General features: G+C 43.6%; 1 protein-coding gene across 6 annotated transcripts in view; it reads left to right on the top strand.

Annotated features, from left to right (window-relative positions):
• The window catches only part of LOC147684121 (cytochrome P450 2J2-like), an 80300-nt gene that overhangs the window by 37689 nt on the left and 22003 nt on the right, over positions 1 to 20608 (top strand). For all 6 annotated transcript variants that reach the window (XM_086944493.1, XM_086944492.1, XM_086944490.1 and 3 more), the window contains 3 exons: positions 4534 to 4710; positions 6130 to 6271; positions 11368 to 11555. In XM_086944493.1, the coding sequence (XP_086800619.1) occupies positions 4534 to 4710; positions 6130 to 6271; positions 11368 to 11555 (507 nt within the window). The remainder of the gene's footprint in view (positions 1 to 4533; positions 4711 to 6129; positions 6272 to 11367; positions 11556 to 20608) is intronic.

The raw sequence follows: 20608 nt of genomic DNA, 5'->3' as shown, positions 1-20608 counted from the left end.
TGTCCATCACCATTTAGTTGTATCTTTGTGATGAAGCCAATGAAGGCAAGGATCCACAGTGGAATCAAGATTAAATAAAACAGGATTAATCTCTAAATTCTTACACCTAGTCCCTGCATTGTATCACTGGTCCAGTACACTTCATACCATTAGAAAATCCTCTTATGTTTTATTTATTTGGAAAAATACTTAATTAGTTTGCCTTAGACACCCACATATACACAGAAATAGATTTAAAAAGCATGATGCATAGATGTCTTCTAACAATCTCATTTACAGCTTTTTATAAAGGGAGAAAGAATTTTCAGCAAGTCTTCTAATAGTCTGTTGTTAGGAATTAGGTCCGGGCCGCTTTCTATGGCCATGCTTTGCCTTCACATGACCTGCCTTGATGGGACTTAAGACTGGCCCTGCCCATGAACCAGTAATTGGTATCTTAGTATATTGGGTTCCAGGTTCTGGGTTCATTGACTTAGTCTGTTGGGTTCACGGGCTCGTGTTCCCTATCCATTTCTCTGTTTTTTGATTCCCGTTTTGTTTTTCCTTCTTTTGAACCCTTGTTCCCCTTTTTTGAACTTTTTGTTATCCTCGAGTCATTGTTTGGGTGTTAATGACCCTGCCTCTGGAGCTCGGTTTGTGACTATCATCTATTTGGATTATCGAGGGATTGCTGGGGCTCCAGCCCCCTCGGACACTCACCTAAGGAAGAAGCGTGGCGTATTGGGACTTCGTGAGAGAAGAGAGGAGCCACCCGGAAGACGCTGCGAGATTGCCGAGTAGCGCGCTCGGCTTCCGCATCTTGCGTACCAGTCAACATCGTTGTCTGCTGTTTGGTCGTTTTCCGACGCGCTGGCAGAATCAGAATAGCGCGAGTTCGCGCCGGACGCTGTGTTTTGTTTTTTGTGTCCTTCTTGTCCCCGTGCCCCATATACATTCCAAAGACTGTCCCTAGGCGGGGTTTAATGCCATTTGTTTGGCTTTTTCCCCCTAAACACATTTTAAGAGACCTGTGAAGAGAGAGCTTTCTTGGAGTATTCCCCAGGACAAACGAAGACTGCTTTTGGGGATACAATCGTTTTCCTGCTACCTGAAATTCCCGAGGCCAATCCTGTCTTTATAACAAGTAAGGAGGTTGTGTATTCTATATGGCAGAGTTTGGTCATGGATTAAGGAGGGAGGCTGTTTAGTGGGATTTGGGGGCACAAGAAGTAATTGTGTATATTACTCCTTCAGGTACAGAAGCGTGGAGGTGGCAGCAAGCAATTGGTCTGCTGTCCAGTTCTGGGGTGAAGCTGTCCTGACGTCTCTTTCCCTTGTTTTGTTTTCCCACCTCCTGTCCTGGGCTCAGGTGTTGTCTCATGGTTATATGTCTTATGAGTGACATTTGAGTCAGGGTAGTGGATTGGGCCGTACTACGTTCCTGCAGTGTTTGGGCCAGCGGAATCTAACAGAATAGCAAGCCCAAGAATTAATACGCTGCCTGGACGAGTATGGATGAGGACATGGGGGGTCCCCTGGGTGGAGCTGATAGGGTGCCTACTATGCAGGATGTAATGGGGGCTGTAGCGGCATTACAGGCTCAGGTACAGGATCTACGGCAGGAGAATGCAGGACTTAAACAAGAGCTCGGGCAGTGAAGGCAAGAGAACAGTCGCGAGACAGGGGACAAGGTCCTATTATACAGCCAGCAACCTTTCAGTATGGAGGAGGGACGGAACAGGGTGCGGGAGGAGGAGCCCCTACAGCTGTTACAGTCAAGTCACCTGTTCCTGTCCCCTTAACCCCCCCGGAGAGGTTTTCGGGAGATAGCGATAAGTTTGGGACTTTCATGAATCAATGTCAGCTGCATTTTATGTGCAGGCCGAATGCCTTTCCGGATGATACAGCCAAAGTGGCTTTTACTATATCGTATTTGGCTGGCACCGCTGCTCAGTGGTCTATCCCCCGTGTAGACAGTGATGACCCCGTTTTGTACAACTACCCAGCATTTAAAGAGTTAATGAGGGGACTGTTCGCTAAGCATGCTTTTATGCAGGCTAGCGATGTGGAACTCTTGAAGTTAAGACAGGGTAGACAGGATTTGTTAACGTATGTATCTACGTTTAATAGGTTGGTGTCTGAGACTCACTGGCCAACGGCCAAGAGGACTTCCTTGTTTTATCAGGGCCTTTGTGAAGAACTTAAGGACGTGGTATCGCAGGTAGTTGATCCTCCAGACAACTGTGCTGCTTTTATAGATCTTGTGGTAAAACTAAATCATAGGTTGTCTGAGAGGCGTGGGGAACGAAATCGTTTTCAGGTGTCCAGGGGGAGTTATGTGAAACCTGAAGTAAAACCCCTTGGTGATCATAAGTTTGCTCCTGAACCCATGTAGATAGGTGGGGTGAGAGGCCCATTAACCATGGAAGAAAAGAAAAGAAGGAGGGAGCAGAATTTATGTTTGTATTGTGGTCAAGTTGGCCACTTTACAAGAGAGTGCCCTGTAAAGCCTTCTGATGTGGTGTTTAACAAGAAGGTAGCATGTATCCATGTGGACAGTCTTCCAGCCTCTATGGAGGGAGCAGGGGGAACCTATAATGTGCTGGGTGTGATAGATCGGGTGCCGAGGCATTTTATTATTCCTGCTCATCTTTTGCTCTCTGTAAGTAATCGAGTACCTGTGTCAGTCTTGCTGGATTCCGGTGCGACTGGGAATTTTATCGATATCTCTTTGGCTGAAAAGTTAGAGATTCCATGTCGTAATAAGAAACAGCCAGATCCTGTGAGAGCTTGAGTAATGCAACTACAGACAGCGAGTGGATGCAATACATTTGAAATGTGTCAAGTAGAATAGATTGATACTGGGCACTCTGTACTAAATTTAACAATAAATAACAAGCTTTACATTTCCTTCAAACACATACTAATGATCAACCAGTGTGTTGACATTCTATTACAGTAGCATTACCAAGAAAAGACTCACATTTCAGGCACAGACACAGATCGGTAAGATCTGGATAAGAGGTAAAATAAGGAATGGAACGAGCCCAAGGGAGCAACCCATTTCAGTATGTGAACTTGCCTCTCACAGTGGAGCTTTTGGATGTACAAACAATTGAGCAGTTTTGAAAATAAACTCCTGGAATATTTCAGTATTTGAAACATGGTATAAGACTGGTTTCAAGGATGACTAGGTTAAAGCTCCTTCAGACCACCTCGTTCTGAGAGCGGACCACCACTCCTGGTCCCGGTGATGCATATTTCTATTCCAGCCTAATTTACAGTCTTGCATTCCTTGGTAATACCTCTTAGGAAGGTAAACAAGACAAACATATCACAGCTACTGAACTACCACCCTTACTTTGCAGTCCTTATTACTAGCCTTGTGGGTGCCGCTTTTAGGAAGAATGGACACCGTCATCTCAGAGATTGTGTTACCTGTACATCACCATTTAGTTGTATCTTTGTTATGAAGCCAATGAAGGCAATGATCCACAGTGGTATCAAGATGAAACAAGACAGGATTTAGGGCCAGATGTATCAAGATACCGTTTTGCGAATCCTAAATAGCGATTTTTTGCGAATCGCTATTTAGAATTAGCAAAACGGTATGTATGTACAAAATCGCAAATTTTTTGCGATTCCTTATTATTCTTTATTTGCGATTTCGCATTTTGCGAATTCGCAAATAAAGAATAATTTTCAATGCATTCCTATGGGCCAGGAGGCCCATAGGAATGATAGTGCAATAATTCTCAAATTGCGAATTCGCAATTTGCTAATCGCAATTTGAGAATTATTTCAAGGGTGCAGGGGTGTCTCAAAGACACCCTGCTGCACCCCTCAAATCTACATGTGTGTGCATGTGGCACACATACATGCCCTATGGGCATGTATGAGTGTCACATGCCACCCTTACAAATGCCAATTAGGGCATTTTTAAAAGAAATCGCAAATTACCACCAACTACAAGTTGATGGTAAAATGCGATTTTTTAACACAAATTCGCAAACCAAAAATGTGTCATACATATCATTTAAGGAATCGCAAAATTTGCGATTCCGTAAATGCTATGGCAAAATAAGGAATCTCAAATAATTGCGATTCCTTAAATTGCGATTTTTTCTTACATATCAAAAATCGCAAAACGGCCGTTTGTGAGTCGCAAAGGCCGAAATTCTGCGAATTTCAGCCTTTGCGAGTCGCAAAAGCCTTGATACATCTGGCCCTTAATCTCTAAATTCTTACACCTAGTCTCTGCATTGTATCACCGGTCCAGTGCAGTTCATACCATTAGAAAATCCTCTTATGTTCTATTTATTTGGAAAAATACTTAATTAGTTTGCCTTAGACACCCACATATACACAGACATAGATTAAAAAAGCACTATGCATGGATGTCTTCTAACAATCTCATTTACAGCTTTTTATAAAGGGAGAAAGAATGTTCAGCAAGTGCTCTAATAGTATGTCACCACTGACTATGATAAACTGAAGATATTATCCCAAAAAAAGAACATTCTTCCTAATCATGTCCCATGGCTTTCACCCCAGCTCTACAACACTGTCCCCTGGCTGATGCGGCATCTTCCAGGACCTCATAATAATATCTTTAAAGGCAATGCCTTCGTGGAAGAATTTGTGAAGAAGGAAATCAAAAGTCACAAAGAGCATGGAGTGTCTGAAGAGCCCCAGGACTTGATAGATTTCTACCAAGCTAAAATATCACAAGTGAGTATTTGATGCTGCTACATTGACTGATCAGTTCTGGCTCTGGTAAAGTGCTCTAGCATCTGGGAAACACAAGTGGCCATAAGGTAGGACATCACACAAAAGAGATTTTTATGTTTTCTTATATAAGTGGGCAGTTTCCAGGATGCATTCTGTGTAACAGTTGACTTTATGATCTTCTTGTATCAATTATTTTATAATAGATGCCACAGGAATCAATAAAGAAATTCAGATGAAAAACAGACTCTGTGTTGACCTTATGAAATCAGACAAAATGTACTCCATATCTGCATTTTACCCTCCTATTGAATTCAAGTCATGTTGTTCTGCGCCATTTTCAAAACCTACAGATGCATTGGCCAGGAATAGCTATTGTATCTACTTCATCACTATCATCGGGCATAAGCTACAATTGGGAAATTACCTTAATATTGGTGGTTATTGCGCAAACATTTGCATGTTCAGTACCAAGCATTATTTACTTTTTAATTTCCAAAATGTTTTACCTACAAAAATTCCCCAGAAAATGTAAACGCTGTTTCTCCTACTTATGTCTGGATGTAAGTCCATATCCCTTTTTATTCCGATCACTGCGCAAACTGTGTTTTGTGCACTTATCGTTATCATCCGGGTCCCATAATGAGTGTTCTAATTTTAGTTGAAAAAGAATATTGAGGCACCAGCTTTAGAGCTCCCTCCGAATTTGCAACTCTGGCATAACTTCAGTCCCTCCCTAATAAACCAACCAAACAGATATTTTCAAGAACGGCTTCTCTCAGCTACAGATCAAATATAAGAATTTCTCTATAACATTAAACTCGGCCACAAGCCTCAGTAAGGTTAGCAATGTAAGGTCCTTTCCTATGTTCTTAAAGGACCGTTCTGCAAACAAAGCTCCAACAACCCATTGATAACCTAGAATCCTTGCAAAGATGCTATCGTTTTTAAAAGTGACTGAAGGAGCAATACATTTGGCTCTTAGTAGAACAAACATAACTTAATACATGTTATTGATCACCCATTTGATTGATTTTATCATTCTCTCCTCCTTTTCCTCTTTCATAACTGCCCTGACCAGTTAAATCTCTCTTTTGCTAAGGAAGATATTGCTTTAACCATCCCTCCCTAGGATGAAGTCATAGATTCTACCACTTTCTTCAAACTTCAATACCTAATTTTATCTAAACCTACTTTCGAATGAAATCTGTAATTTTACTCATCATCATTGGAAGATGCTGGTCTTCTTACGCACAAAGGCGTTCCAGAATTTAGTGCATTAATGTTCATCAATTCCATTTTATGAACAGACTAAACTCTTCTATATCATCCATCAGTTCTCAAGGAGGCCTAGCTTCACAATATGTCATGCTCTCTATATATTTCCTATCTACTGAATGTGAATGTTTTTATTGCATCCAGGACTCTCAAGATGTCACCTCTACGTTTGATGAGCATAACATGATTCGCCTTGTGGCTGAACTTTTTGGAGGTGGGACAGAACCCACCACCACCACTCTACGGTGGGCACTCCTCTACCTGGTGAATCGACCAGAAATCCAAGGTGGGACCCTGAATGGGTATTCATTTTTTATTTTATTTATTTTAAAAGTTTTATATAGCGCTGGCTAGACTCGAGGTATCAGAGCACTTTACATGAGCATCAGATCATATTTACAGGTTACATCATTACAAAGGTTACACAGTTCTTAGAGCATGGCAACATAGTTACTTGTAAGGTAGGGATAAGCAATAAGCACAAATAGGAAAGGGAAACAGCAGGAAAAGTGAGAGATTCAGGGGATGGGGGTTGGAGCAGGGGAAGTAGACAGATAATGAAGGCGGGAAAGAAGAGGGGAGGGTTAGAGACACAGCATGGGAAGAGGAGGGGAAAAGTGAAGGGGACACAAACCGGTAGACGAGTCAAGGCAAGGTCCAAAGTCCGGTAAGCTGTGATCCCAGTGGAAGTGGTATCACTTCCCTATCTTTATTGCGAGAGGCTCCCTTTACGCAGTGGACTCTCTCAGAGGGGTCTCTAAAACTCCAAGGCCTACACACTGGATCCTTCCCCAAAAAGGGGAGAGGGAGTGCTTTGGCAAGTGGTGCCATACCTCAAGTGTGAGTGGCTCCGTTGGTGCAGTGGACTCACTCAGTGGGTTCACTGAGACTCCAGAGTATAAATATTGGATCTTTCCCAACAAAGGGAGGAGGGGTGCTTAGTCAAAGGGCACAAAGGACAGGGGGGTAGGCAGAGTAGCAGGCAAGGGGAAGATTCAGGGGAGAGGGGATAGGAGCTAGAGAAGAGGCAATAAGGAGAGACGAAAAGAAGTCTGCCTAAGGACCAACTGGGTAGGTGAAGACCAAGGAGGGAATCCACGGCCCATCTCCCCTATAGCTAAACCAAGTCGCTCCATCGGGCATCAGACACAATAGTTCAGTCTCAATACATTGAGAGAGGTGGGAAGGAGAGACATAAATAGAGGGAGGATGCAGTAGGAGACGACAGGAGAGACGAAAGGAAGTGCAACAATGTGGTTCAACAATATACCAGAAAAAGAATAACAAGTAAACATTATATCAAACAATCAGCAATACATTAGGGGGGGAGAGAAAGGAGAGAGAGAGTAGTGGGGGGTAGGGGTGGAGGGAAAGTGAGGATAAGGGAAGAGACAACTGTAGAGACGAAAGGAAGTCTGTCTAAAGACCGACTGGGTAGCTGACGACCAAGGAGGGAATCCATGGCCCATCTCCCCTATAGCTAAACCAGGTAGCTCCATAGGGCATCAGACAAAATAGTTCAGTCTCAAGTGGCGAGGGAAGAGGTTCACAGAAAAACAGGGTGGGACAAAGGGCAAGGGCATGTGATGGCAGAGAACAGAAACTGGAGAGAGTAGGAGCGGAGAGGGGAAGGGTTGGGTTAAGGGAGAGGGGGAAGGTAAGGTCAGGAGAGACGCGGGAGCATTAGTCCAAAGTCCGGCTGGGTAGGTGATAGTCAAAGGAGTGAGCACAGAGTCAATCTCCACCATAGCAAGCGAGGTAGCTCCACCGGGCATCATACAAAAGTATGCAGGTGGCCCCATACACTGTACAATTTGGATTCAGAAGTCAAAGAAATAACCATGTTTAATAGATTAACAGAAATAATTAAATATGAAAATCTGGGGTGCAGAACATTCCACAGAGAGATGCACGTTTCATTCAGTGTCCTGAGCCAAAGGTTGAGTTTAGACTTCATGCCACAAGTGTCACAGCTGCTCAAAACAAGCACCGCTCACAAATATCCTTGTTGACAGACTATAATTGGCATGTTTACAAAAACAATCACAGATGCCAATTCATCAAAATGCCAGGTGTGTCGTCAGAATTGATATCACCTAACCTTGAAACCTCCTCCATTTACATCACAGAATGTTACATCATATTACCTTTGATATATAATATAATCCACATTTGTAAAGCGCACAATCACCCGTAAGGGTCTCTAGGCGCTGGGGGCCGTTGGGAAGATTAAGCAAGCTATTGCCCAGAGTCACATGGTGCTGGGCTAATCTGCTGCCGGTCCCGGGGATCGAACCGTGATCCCCAGATTCCGGAGGCAGTCGCCCTAGCCGCGGCGCCACACCGATGAAATTGCTGCAGCAGGCCATTGGCACTGGTGAAGTCAGAAGTAGCATCAGTATAAAAATACAAGCAGAGTGAGATTTATAAAAGAAAGGTGAATGCAGAACACCAACATACTAGATTTAGACTAGGCAAAAGGCATTATAAAACTAAACTACAACAAAACTTCGATTCCTTCAGTGTCTATTTTAATATGAGATTGGAGATTGTGTAAATGTATCTGCTTGATGTACCTTGGTTAACATGCCTGTTATGCTTTTTACGCTCAATACATTTAAAAAAACCAATACGTTGATGCAACAGATGTGGTCGCAACAGATTTGTTTCATATCTCATCACAAGTCTGACTCTTACAACCCCTTCGTGGTTGACAATAAATGAAGATTAAGTTAATAAATTAAAAGCTACAATATAATTGCAATTTTACTCTAATATACTTCATCTGTATTTAAAATTAGCGTAATTCTGTAGAGAACTGCATCCCTGAGGGGAAAGAGCTACTTATGTTGAAATAATTATTGGCTTAGTGTTTTTTTTACCAGATCCTTTATCTTGTACCAGTAGAATCATATGTGAACGGATATCTAGCAACTATATTATATCTGTATATAATTGTAGAAATCAGAACGATTCCATGGGTCTCTAATAGTACCTCACAAGGGCTTGTTCTCATTTTAAGATAAGTCAAGATTTCTATAAAGGTGTATTGTCTGTGCAACCAACCACCAGCACTGCTCTGCTATATTCCAAGATGGCATTGATTTGGTCCAGCCAGTGAGATTGCCTCAAACGAAAAAAAGCTACTGGCTACATAATAGCTTACTCAGCATCCAATCACATAATAGACTTTGTAGATGAAAATACAACTAGGCAGAGCAAACACTGGCCACAAATGGAAGAGACATGCATCCTTCACATTTGAGACTCAGCTCTACATTGGACGTGCTCATGGTTTCTTTCATGGAGGGATGTGTAGGCTTTATGCAGTGCTTAATTTGTAATTAAATTAGTGCCGGGCCCTCGACAGGAGGACACTAGAGCTTGCACCATCCATTGCCTCTGGCAGCACTGCCAATAACAGCACCAACACACCAACATGTCCCAGGAAAACATGCGCACAATGTAGTAGGCAGGGCCAGCACCAGGCTTGGGCAGTCCACCCGGATTCACAGGGCTCCACCCTCACCCTTCCCACAGTACGCATCACATACCCATTTGGGCACATTCTGTGAGCTCTTCCTGTTCCCCCCTACATAATTCAGCCAGTTGTAGCCAGACCTTGCATCTCACACATCAAAGGACAAGGGAGATTGACTAGTAAGGTGGGGGTGAAGAGGATCACCCTGCACAGAAGATATGGGGCTGGACAACCCTCCGCCTCGCACCTACCTTCCACTCATGTGAATCAAACTGAGTATAATTGAAAAATGTAGACTCACACTGCATATAAATATCCACTGAACTGTTCACACTGCCTGTCAAGTCTCTCAGAAAGACCCCAAACTGACACTCTGCCACATACTCATACCATAGGTCACCAACAATGAAGGACAATAAATGGCCTAGCCAAAAGTTAAGTGGATGGTGCTGGAAAGCCATGGAGCAAGCCACATAGCATGTGTACATCACATGCAAGAGGAGGAACATATCACACCACCCAAAGGCCCTCAAATCAGACATGGGTGGCACAGTAAGTGAAATTAAACCACAGTGACCTCTTTGCAACAAGTCAGGGATGCATCAAGGCAAGCCATGCATAGGCACAGGAATGACCGACAGTGTCAGAATTCATACAGTGACCAGTCATACATCTTTGTCAACTTACTTGACATGTGTATATCATCAGCACAACACACGAGGCAAATACTAATAATTGAAATAATAAACAGAAGTTGTTGTGCTCATATCTAAATTGGCAGACACCACCACCATGTGGCAGACAGTCATAAGCCCTGGTGCTGGCAATTAAGTGCTGGTGCTGAGCACCGGAAACCACTGGCTCAAATTAAGCACTGCTTGTATGCTTTCTAGCTGGGGGAGGGACCATCCAAACGAAAGGTAATGAATATGACCCAATAAGGGTGAAGGTAACTTAAACTGCTCTTGCCAGTTCTGTTGCTGGATTTTTATAACATGGGCATTGTTTATTTTAGCACTCTCAAATGGCCAGATTTCACAAAAAATTCAAGTGACATAAAATGAAAATAATCCATAACATTTCTGAATTGATTATCTGAAAGAGCAAAACACTGGTACTTGGAATGAGAATGTGATTGCATTTGATAAAGCTAGTGTGGGTTGACTTGAATTGATGGGAGTTGACTTAGGCTGAGGTATGGATGTATGACGTTACAACGCATACTTTTACAACGCATACCACCACAACGCATTTTTTACAACGCAACACCCATTAGAACGCATTCCATTACAACGCATGCCATTACAACAAATTTTTTAAAACTACCATTGCAACGCATTCCATTACAATGCTTAGTACCTTTACAACGCATACCATTACAACACATACCATTACATTGCATGTATGGTAAGTATTAAATAATGTAGGGGTAAAAATTACTATTCTAACTCCAGGGGAGCACAACAGTAGGGTAAGTGTTGGATAGTGTAGGGGTAAAAATTACTATTCTAACTCCAGGTGGGCGCAACAGTAGGGTAAGTGTTGGATAGTGTAAGGGTACTATGTGTTGTAATGGTATGTGTTGTAATGGTATGCGTTGTAATGACTGCGTTGTATTGACATGCGTTGTAGTGGTATGCGTTGTAGTGTCATGCGTTATAATGGTTGCGTTGTAATGGTATGCGTTGTAATGGATGTTGCGTTGTAAAAGTATCGTTGTAATGGTAGTGCGTTATAAAAGTTGCGTTGTAAAGGTTGTTTCCCCTGAGGTATTACAACTGAGGGATAGGGGGACTTGGACTGAGATTTTGTTGCCAACAATTGTCCTTATTAAAGACTTATTGATATTTGTGGGTTATATTGGTGCCATTCCTCTGACCTGTGTAAATGTTTATCTCCAGATAAAATTCAGAAGGAGTTGTCTGCTGTCTTTGGTGAATCTCAGGTCATCCAGTATGAGGACCGAAAGAGGGTTCCATACACCAATGCTGTAATCCATGAGGTACTACGCATAAGCAGCATTGCATCCATTGGAATGATTAGGCAGACTACTAAGGATATGTCGTTGCAAGGGTTCAACATTGAGAAGGTATGTATGCATCAGCATTGACAGACAAAGGGGCATATTTACAAGAACTGACGCATCGGCATTGATGCGTCAGATCTCTTGTCCTTGTTGCAAATACCCTAACAATGCCATGGATGCGCTGTATTTAAAATACAGTGCACCATGGCACAATGATTCACAAATGAGGCAGAAATTCTGCTGCACTTTTTGACTCTAAAGTTAAGCATCGCTCGAGTTGGTCATAAGACTGACGCAACTCCAGCAACGCATCATAACACATAGACGAGTCCCATGTTAAAAGCCCTGCGTCAATCCGTTCTCCTGGTTTGAAAAGGCATGGGATTTTGACGCAGTCAAGTCATAGAGTGGCGCAATGAAAAGTTGTAGATTTCACTCCGTCAGTTCTACATGGCTTTTAAGGTGGAAATGCCTACCCTGCATACATTATATAGGCAGAACGCCACAGAACCCTGTGTAGTTATTATGTCACTCCACAATATCACTCCAGCCACCAGCACTGCTCTGCTATATACATAAACATATAAAAATCTAAAATTTGACACTTTTGGGGAAATCTTGGTGTGACTAAGGAATTAATTCAATCAACCATATAGTCCATAATTATTAAAATATCCCCTTTCCTACAATCCAATTTCTCTTGAAATTGCCAAGATATTTAATGGATGAAGACAAATTGGTAGCCCAAAAATATTCATGATTGTATTTCACAGTTAAAAAATAACAACATCCCATGGTTGCATGAAACTAGAATTACTTATTTGTCAAAGGTTCACTTCAAAGCATGCGTGAAATACATACATTTTCCTTGTCCTTCTAATGTCAGAATTAAGTCTAAAGTTAAACTCCAATGGGAAAAAGATTTACAGGTTGATTGGACTGTAACTTGCTGGGACAAAATTTGGGCTAAAATACACAAAGTCTCTTGAGTTGTTTACACCAAGCAAACATCATATTTTGTATATTATATACTAATAATAACTCATTTGCTTTTATTTAAAATGGAAACTTGCATCACAGGATAATTGCTGGTCATGTGACTTGATCCATATGTTATTTATTTGCCTGCAAATTCATGTGTTGTGGTTGAGTGTTTGGAAATAACTTAATATGATTTTTAATGTTAACAGTGCTTATTTATTATCTAATATATTCCTTGACAGTATTTTATCTGACTGCCATATTTTGCCTGATCAAACTAAGGGGCTAATTACGATTGCGGATGGAGACACATCTGCGGTGCTGGGTAAAATTATCTTTTTCATATAACAATGGGCAAACATAGCCCATTTTCGGTCCGCTGCGGAGTTACGTGAACCGCCAGAAATGTCCTTCTGCAACTGCGCCCGAGGGAGCCAATAGAGAAACACCGCCGTGGGGAATGACGTCCCGTCTGTTGTACAAATCACAATGTTCTAAACAGCCCATCACACCGGAGCGGAGAATCCAGCTACCCGGAGATGGGGGAACACTACTGCAGAGAGCGAAACTCGAATCCCAGTCATCTCCACGTAGTCCTGACCACCATGGATCCAGCTCTTCAAGCCTTTCCGCTGTTGTACCTCATCCACTATCAGCAAATAAGACATCGCCGCGGACAACACCGCAGGTACGCAAAAACACAACTCTGCATACAACCACAACACACAACTCCTGTGCTGACATACGGTTCCTGTCCACATCTGACACTCAGGAAAACATGCGCACAATGTAGTAGGCAGGGCCAGCACCAGGCTTGGGCAGTCCACCCAGATTCACAGGGCTCCACCCTCACCCTTCCCACAGTACGCATCACACACCCATTTATGCACATTCTGTGTGCCCTTCCTGTGCCCCCCTGCATAATTCAGCCAGTTGTAGCCAGACCTTGCACCTCACACATCAAAGGACAAGGTAGATTGACTAGTAAGGTGGGGGTGAAGAGGATCACCCTGCACAGAAGATATGGGGCTGGACAACCCTCTGCCTCACACCTACCTTCCACTCATGTGAATCAAACTGAGTATAATTGAAAAATGTAGACTCACACTGCATAAAAACATCCACTGAACTGTTCACACTGCCTGTCAAGTCCTTCAGAAAGACCCCAAACTGACACTCTGCCACATACTCATACCATAGGCCACCAACAATGAAGGACAATAAATGGCCTAGCCAAATGTGAAGTGGAGGGTGCTGGAAAGCCATGGAGCAAGCCACATAGCATGTGTACATCACATGCAAGAGGAAAAACATATCACACCACCCAAAGGCTCTCAGATCAGACATGGGTGGCACAGTAAGTCAAATTAAACCACAGTGACCTCTTTGCAACAAGTCAGGGATGCATCAAGGCAAGCCATTCATAGGCACAGGAATGACCGATAGTGTCAGAATTCATACAGTGACCAGTCATACATCTTTGTCAATTTACTTGACATGTGTATATCATCAGCACAACACACATGGCTCATTGTCACACTCCCTGACTGTCAAACATAAGTAGGACCTTCAGACATACCCCTCCTCTACCCACCTCACACCTGGAACACTCAGCACCTGTGAGAAACACACATAATGGTGCAAATGAGGTCCTGTAAGTTCACTGACAACCAATTACACACCCTGTGGCGCACCCACAAATATCAGACTCAGGGATACCTAAACCAATGCTGACACAAAACTAATAGCCAAACACAAATCTCACAAACAACATCTACAGAAGTCCTACAATCCCAGACATGTTTAGCCAAACAGTGGAAATACAATGTGACCCTAGACGTAACAGGAATACACATTATTGTCACTCTGGAGAAATGCACAGACACCATATCCCAACAAAACAAGAATTGCATCATCCTAAAAAAATCATTAACAATAAGTGGAATTAAGGGGGCAAATCAGCTAACACACACATACACACCACACCTGTCATCAAGTGAACATGGTGTCATAGTAAACCACAAGGATGCACATGCACAAACCTGACAAGTGACAAGCCAAAAATAGGAGGACAAAACACTATTGTGCACTCAAAACAAGTTCATGAACATGAATCCACATTGCTGCATGTGACATACACACAAGAAATGCACACTACACATGCAACACACACCTGAATGTATCACAATGCACAAACCACTCACACAATGTCATGCAAATAGAACATCACACACATTGCATACATCCACAAGAACAACACAACAGAGGCACATACCAATCCATCACATAGCAAACTCAGCTGGACATCAGGGAGATGCACACCAACCATGTACAAGGCAACATACACTGAGAGCAATGCATGCACACCAAGCAGCCTGTTCACAACTACGAAACCAGTAGCACACATATCTGAGTGCGACACCATGAACTCCCACAACACAAATCATCACAGCACAAAGATAATATCACACTCAGGAAGGGTAGCAGTACCTCAGCAAACACACATACAGCTTAGCCTTCACCCACGGATGCACATCTCAGGGAAACCCAGATGCAAACAACATGACTAGAAGACTGTAATGCTCAAACATATGCACTGCACATGAGCAACCATGACTACAAACCAGTAGAAGAAAATAACATGAAATTAATTGTGACACTGTCCTGAGTGGCACTTTGTTCCTGTACACAGATCATCCTCACACAGCATAGTGTCACACTATGAAGTGGTGGAGAGGCTCACACACTGGCAAGGCCTGAGGTGGAAGATTTAAGTGGTGTGTAAATCAGCAGTGGACAAGTGAGGAGTGTATAGTCCACAAACACATAGAGGAGTAACTAACAATGTGTAGGCATCACAAGCACCTATAGGGGATTGTATGACTCCACATACCATACTGGAACCAAAAAGGGGTCAAGTGACAGCAATGCATGAGAAATAATGTCAGTGTGGCTGAGCAGGTCTGCACAGTGAGCACAAACAGAAACAAGACATGTGGCTGATCAACAAAACACAACACAGACCTGGCAGTCAAACACTCTGTATAATCACAACTGGCAAAAACAACAATTAGGTGTCCCCCAGGAGTGCAAGGACACACTGTCATATAGATATACTTTGCCTATATGCTGTGTTAAGTTAGCATGAGCTTATTAGGAGTTTAAATGCCATTTTACCTTTCAGCTGCTTCTGCACACAACACGTAGCTGTTGCTTTAGCTTTGAGCCTAGTAGAATGTTTTGATTCATGCGAGAATAATATGTTGTTACTCTGATATCAGCATTGCTTGGTGAGCTGTGTCTGTACAGTGAGTGCAGAAACCTTCAAGGATATCTCAACACAGAGGTTGTTGTGAGGTCTGATCTTCGCACGTTCCTAGACATAACATACATGCAGCTGAGTCCAAGTTCTGGCTTTAGGCGCGTTTTATATTGCTTTGCACAAGAGCATAGAAAAACACATGATGGTGCATCGCATGCAGAGAGCTGGTGGAAGATGATGTGATCCCTTACCACTAGGATCTTAAGGTATGGGGCGCCCAGCTAAAACCCAAAGATACCTTCTTAGATATAATATAATATACTAGCTAGGGAGGGTGAGAATTAGGTGTTACTGAACCCTATTTGTTTTAGCATTTTACCATGCTTTCACCTTTTGTGTTCTATGGACTAGTGACTATGCTGATTACTTTATTTCTTATAATATGTTTGCTTGTATTAGCTAAGATACTGCGTTTGAGAACACTGCATTAGTGAATAAACATTTCAAATATGCACGTGTCTTCTTTTACTCCTTGTTCTGGATTGAAATGATTGTATAACGAAAGAGTGTTCATGTGTTCCACGTTACCTGAGGTGTAATAAGTCCATGTTCTGGTTTGTCTAAGCATTGGGGGTTTGTGATCACCAATGAGACACTGTAGCTAGTCTGGTAGGGGATTTTGGGTACTAAGGTGAGTTTTGGCACACCCTAATTCACTGAGGTTCCAAGTCTCTATGCACAGTTCTGTATGAGAACGAAATCCCTGCGACATGGCGCCCAATCGTTGGTGGTCTAATTACATGATACTTGAGTAGTGCATCATTCAGTACTTAACACCTTCACTATTGTTTCCGGTTAACGGTAGTGTCGGACAAACCTACCTATATTTACATAGGTCTTTCAAGCTTGAATCTTTCTAAACAGTTTCCTTGAATTACTACCCAGTTGTGCTACTAAGTTTACTTTGTACCTCTTTCTTTCTGTGTCACTATGGCCGCGGTGGACATTGCGCAAAATAGCCGCATTACGGTGCACAATTATTTGCAGACTTATAATGTCCCCTTCCCAGCCATGAAAGCAAATACTCGTGAGTTCGACACGTACACTCCCACGGCTGTGCCACAGGAATATGCACTGTATAGGGCACAGGAGATTCATATAGATACTTGGCAGCATCGCGTTTGGTTTGATGGCGCCCTACCCCATACTTTAGCAGCTCCGAGGTTAGGTCCTTTGTCCATTCCGGGCGCAAATTGGCCTTTTTGGCTGGATTTACACCTCATCCTCAACATGGAGCATGTAACGTTGTTGAGTTAAGACGACTACATGTAGTCGCAATGAGCGTGATTCGGTCGTTAGTGCAATACATTACCCGTAATCTCCCAGGCGGGGCCCCAGGTGGTGCGGCGCTTCCTGCCGGACAGGGCGGAATGAAACTCAGTCCCGTTATGGTCAACGCTGTGATGGGCAAGCGCCCCCAAGAAAAGGATGATTTTCCTTTCTGGCTTGCCGAGAAGTTGGACCAGCTGGAAGCAGTATTTCCTAACACGACTCCTGGTGAAAAACATAGGATTCTGACAATTAGCTTGCCGAAAAATGTAATCCCTGAAATAGGTGACTGTGAGACCTGGGGTAAGACGTTTGCGGCGGTCTACACGAGGTGTTACGGCACTCCGTCTATGACTGTCCTGCCGACGGTCCTTAAACGTGTTCAGGATGAGCACGGACCTGAGGCTGCGGTTGAATTGGGTATGCGCCTCTGTGGCACCTTTGATGTGGTTTCCGATCTCATACTTGCTAATGTCAAGGGGGATGCGGTAAACTTCCAGGTTGCGTATGCTTTTCAGGCAATTCCCGATGCCGACAAACCCTGACAGTTGGCGAGGATTATTGTGGCGGCTTATAAAACCGTGGGCTACAATAGTAGGGGTCTTAAGCCTTTTTCTACTAAAGAGAAAAAACAACCCCAAGGGCAGAAGTCAGACATTGATGAACAGCCCAAGACCAAAAAACAAAATTGGCCGAAAAAACAAAAACAGGGAAAGCAACAACAACAACAGAAACAGGAGTCTCGTCCTGCGTCTCCATTGCCTGCGCCCACAGAACGTGTTTATGACTTGCGCGATCGTACGATGATAAAATCACCTGATCGTTTTCAGGTTTCTGATCAACGCTCTCCTCTTTCATTTCATGAGTCATTGGCCTTTTCGACCAGTGGTGGAGGAGGCGGCAGGGGTAGGTGTGGCCAGCAAGGACACGACCAGCCTCGCCCGAAAGACGGTAAAGGCAAGCAGGACGATTCTACACCGAAGAGACCCTAGTTTCAGAAAAAGAAAGTCGCCGCTTTAACAGCAAGATATGTCACAGATAGTGAGAACGCAGCTTCGGAATCAGACATGGGCTCTCACCTTGCTGGACAGCACAGTGGAGATTACCATAGTGCGAGAGGCCCCGCGTCCACTACTGAAGGTGATAGCGACTGACCGTTATGTTGTTGTGGAGACAGCTGACACTAGAGTAGCTCCCCCTGACAGACTTTTTGAAATAGTCCTATTCATTGAAGGTGACATTCAACGTACCATAAAAGGGGTATTTTGGCAGAATCTTACTACTACCTATGACAGTTTTGTTAGCGGAGGCTGACTGGCCCCCACCTTTTGTGCTCGCGGCTCCAAGAAGGGAGGAGGTAATCCTCCCTTGTTTCGTGCACACTATCTCGAAGGAGCATGTGCTGAATTTTACATAAGAGTGGGCTAAAGCCCTCGCGCCGGCTCTGTACCGTACACACTGTGGATGGGATAGATTTTCCCCACACCACGAGATTCCTTTGAGATCTACGCCACAGCCTCAACCTCAATATACCATAAAGCGCAACGCTAAGGCTTCCGTTGCAGAAATCCTTGAACAATTGGAATATCAAGGAGTGATTGAAACTTGTGTGTCACCAATGAATAACCCTCTTCATACTGTGACCAAGCCTGACGGTTCATATCGTTTGGTATTGGATTACCGGCATTTAAACTCACATTGCCATACCTGTGCAGTACAGAATACTCACGGCTCTGCCTTAGTGGATAGTCCTGTGCGTAAGCGGTTTAAAACCACGCTTGACATTTCCAACGGTTTTTATGCCCACCATTTGGATGGTCTGAGTTCCCAATGGACCTCCTTTACTAGCTGCGGTGTCAAAAACATTTCAAACGTTTACCAATGGGCTACCAAATCAAACTGGCTGCCGGAGCACGCGGCTATACTGCAATCTTTGCAGGCTGATCTGCTCGCTTCTAAATACTTATTGACTCGTGATAACCACACCAACCTGGTGATAAGAATCATCCCTGGGATGGTGGGTTTCACATACCTTACTTTTAACGAAGGAGACACAGTACCTATTGCTTACAAGTCACGCTTGTACACTTTGGCTGAAATGCGATTTTCCACTGTGAAGAAAGTTTTGATGGCTGTACAGATGGCGATTCTGAAAGAAAGTGCTCTGTCACAGGGAAAGCGCATGTTGGTTGTGACCCCGTGTCCTGCTTTGGAGGCAGATACGAAAGCCAGTGTCCCTAATTCTAAAGCTTTGCACCCTCAGTGGATACAATGGGCAGCATCATTGATGTCTCTGAATGTCAGGTTTAATTTTTTATGCCTCCTTACGGTCGCAGGAGTTCTTGCAATATGAGTTTGTTCATCCTGCACCTTTGGCTATGCGGCCTTTGGAGGATTTCCATTGCATCATATACGGTACATGGTTCGGCGCAGGTTGCGCATGGTTCTAAACACGCCTACATTTCCGCATGCGCCATTACGGTAGGTGCCATGGTGAACGACGAGTTCAAGTCCAGAGTCGTGCACACGCAGACTCTAGGGGACTGCACCGCACAATTAGCAGAGCATCGTGCTCTGATGCTTGCATTGGAGTACGCAGATCCTAGATCTTTGGGCATCTTCTTCTTTGACATGCTGTGTGATGTGAAAATGTGTGAAAAGAGGAGTTGTGAAGGTGGTGGTGGTGATGTGGGTGGTATGTATGTTGTTGTGAGGGTGTGATGTGTGCAGATTTGCCTCTCCTTTGTGCTGTGGGGTTGGGCCCTTCAGTTGTGGAGTTGTGCAAAGAATTCTGGTCAGGAAAGGAGCTTGTTTTATACTCAGCATTGTGGTTGGGTCAAAATGGGGTATTCATGTCAGGTGTGTTGTGTGAGTTGACCTGGGAGTTGTATATTTTAGTTGCCATGGGCATGTGTCATTGGGGTGTGTTAGGTGTTTTTTTAGGCTGAGCCAGATTAATGGCCACACTTGGTAGCCTTGTTGTGTGGTTGCTTTCAACCACCATTACTCTCCTGGAGCGACCGCGGCGGTCGGAATACAACAGCCCTTCCACCGGTTCTCTCATTCATCAATTGTTGTGATTGCGGCGGTCGGAAACAACTGATCGTTCCGCTGTCACCGAAATCGTATCCTAATTTCACATGTGGTCAATCCGCTAGTCGTGCAGCGGTTTTGGGTCTTTCTGCAGCAAATCTGACCGCCGCAGATTAATTTTCACCTGCTCTGGATGGTCGTGATGGAGTTTTGGGGAATCCGTCAGCCGTGGTCAGATTGTTCTGGTGGTTCATCTTAATCTGACCGCCGGTTTTCCCGCGGTACATGCGGTCAGTTAATTTCTGCTACCACGGCGGTCGGAATGGGTTTCCAACCGCCATCCTAATCAACCCCTAAATTCTTAAACCTTTTACTTGCTGTAGTATTTCATCAGATTACTTCAAATTGGAAAACTGCTGTGATTCTTACTGATAGAGCTTGGTGGTAATGATGTTTGTTTTAATCATAGTTTAGATAGAGTTTATATTCATCCTAGTGTGTTAATATTTAA

Source organism: Lissotriton vulgaris, chromosome 11 (genome assembly GCF_964263255.1).
Source record: "Lissotriton vulgaris chromosome 11, aLisVul1.2, whole genome shotgun sequence".
In the NCBI taxonomy this organism is placed as follows: Eukaryota; Metazoa; Chordata; class Amphibia; order Caudata; family Salamandridae; genus Lissotriton; species Lissotriton vulgaris.
This window is presented reverse-complemented; position numbering and strand designations above follow the sequence as displayed.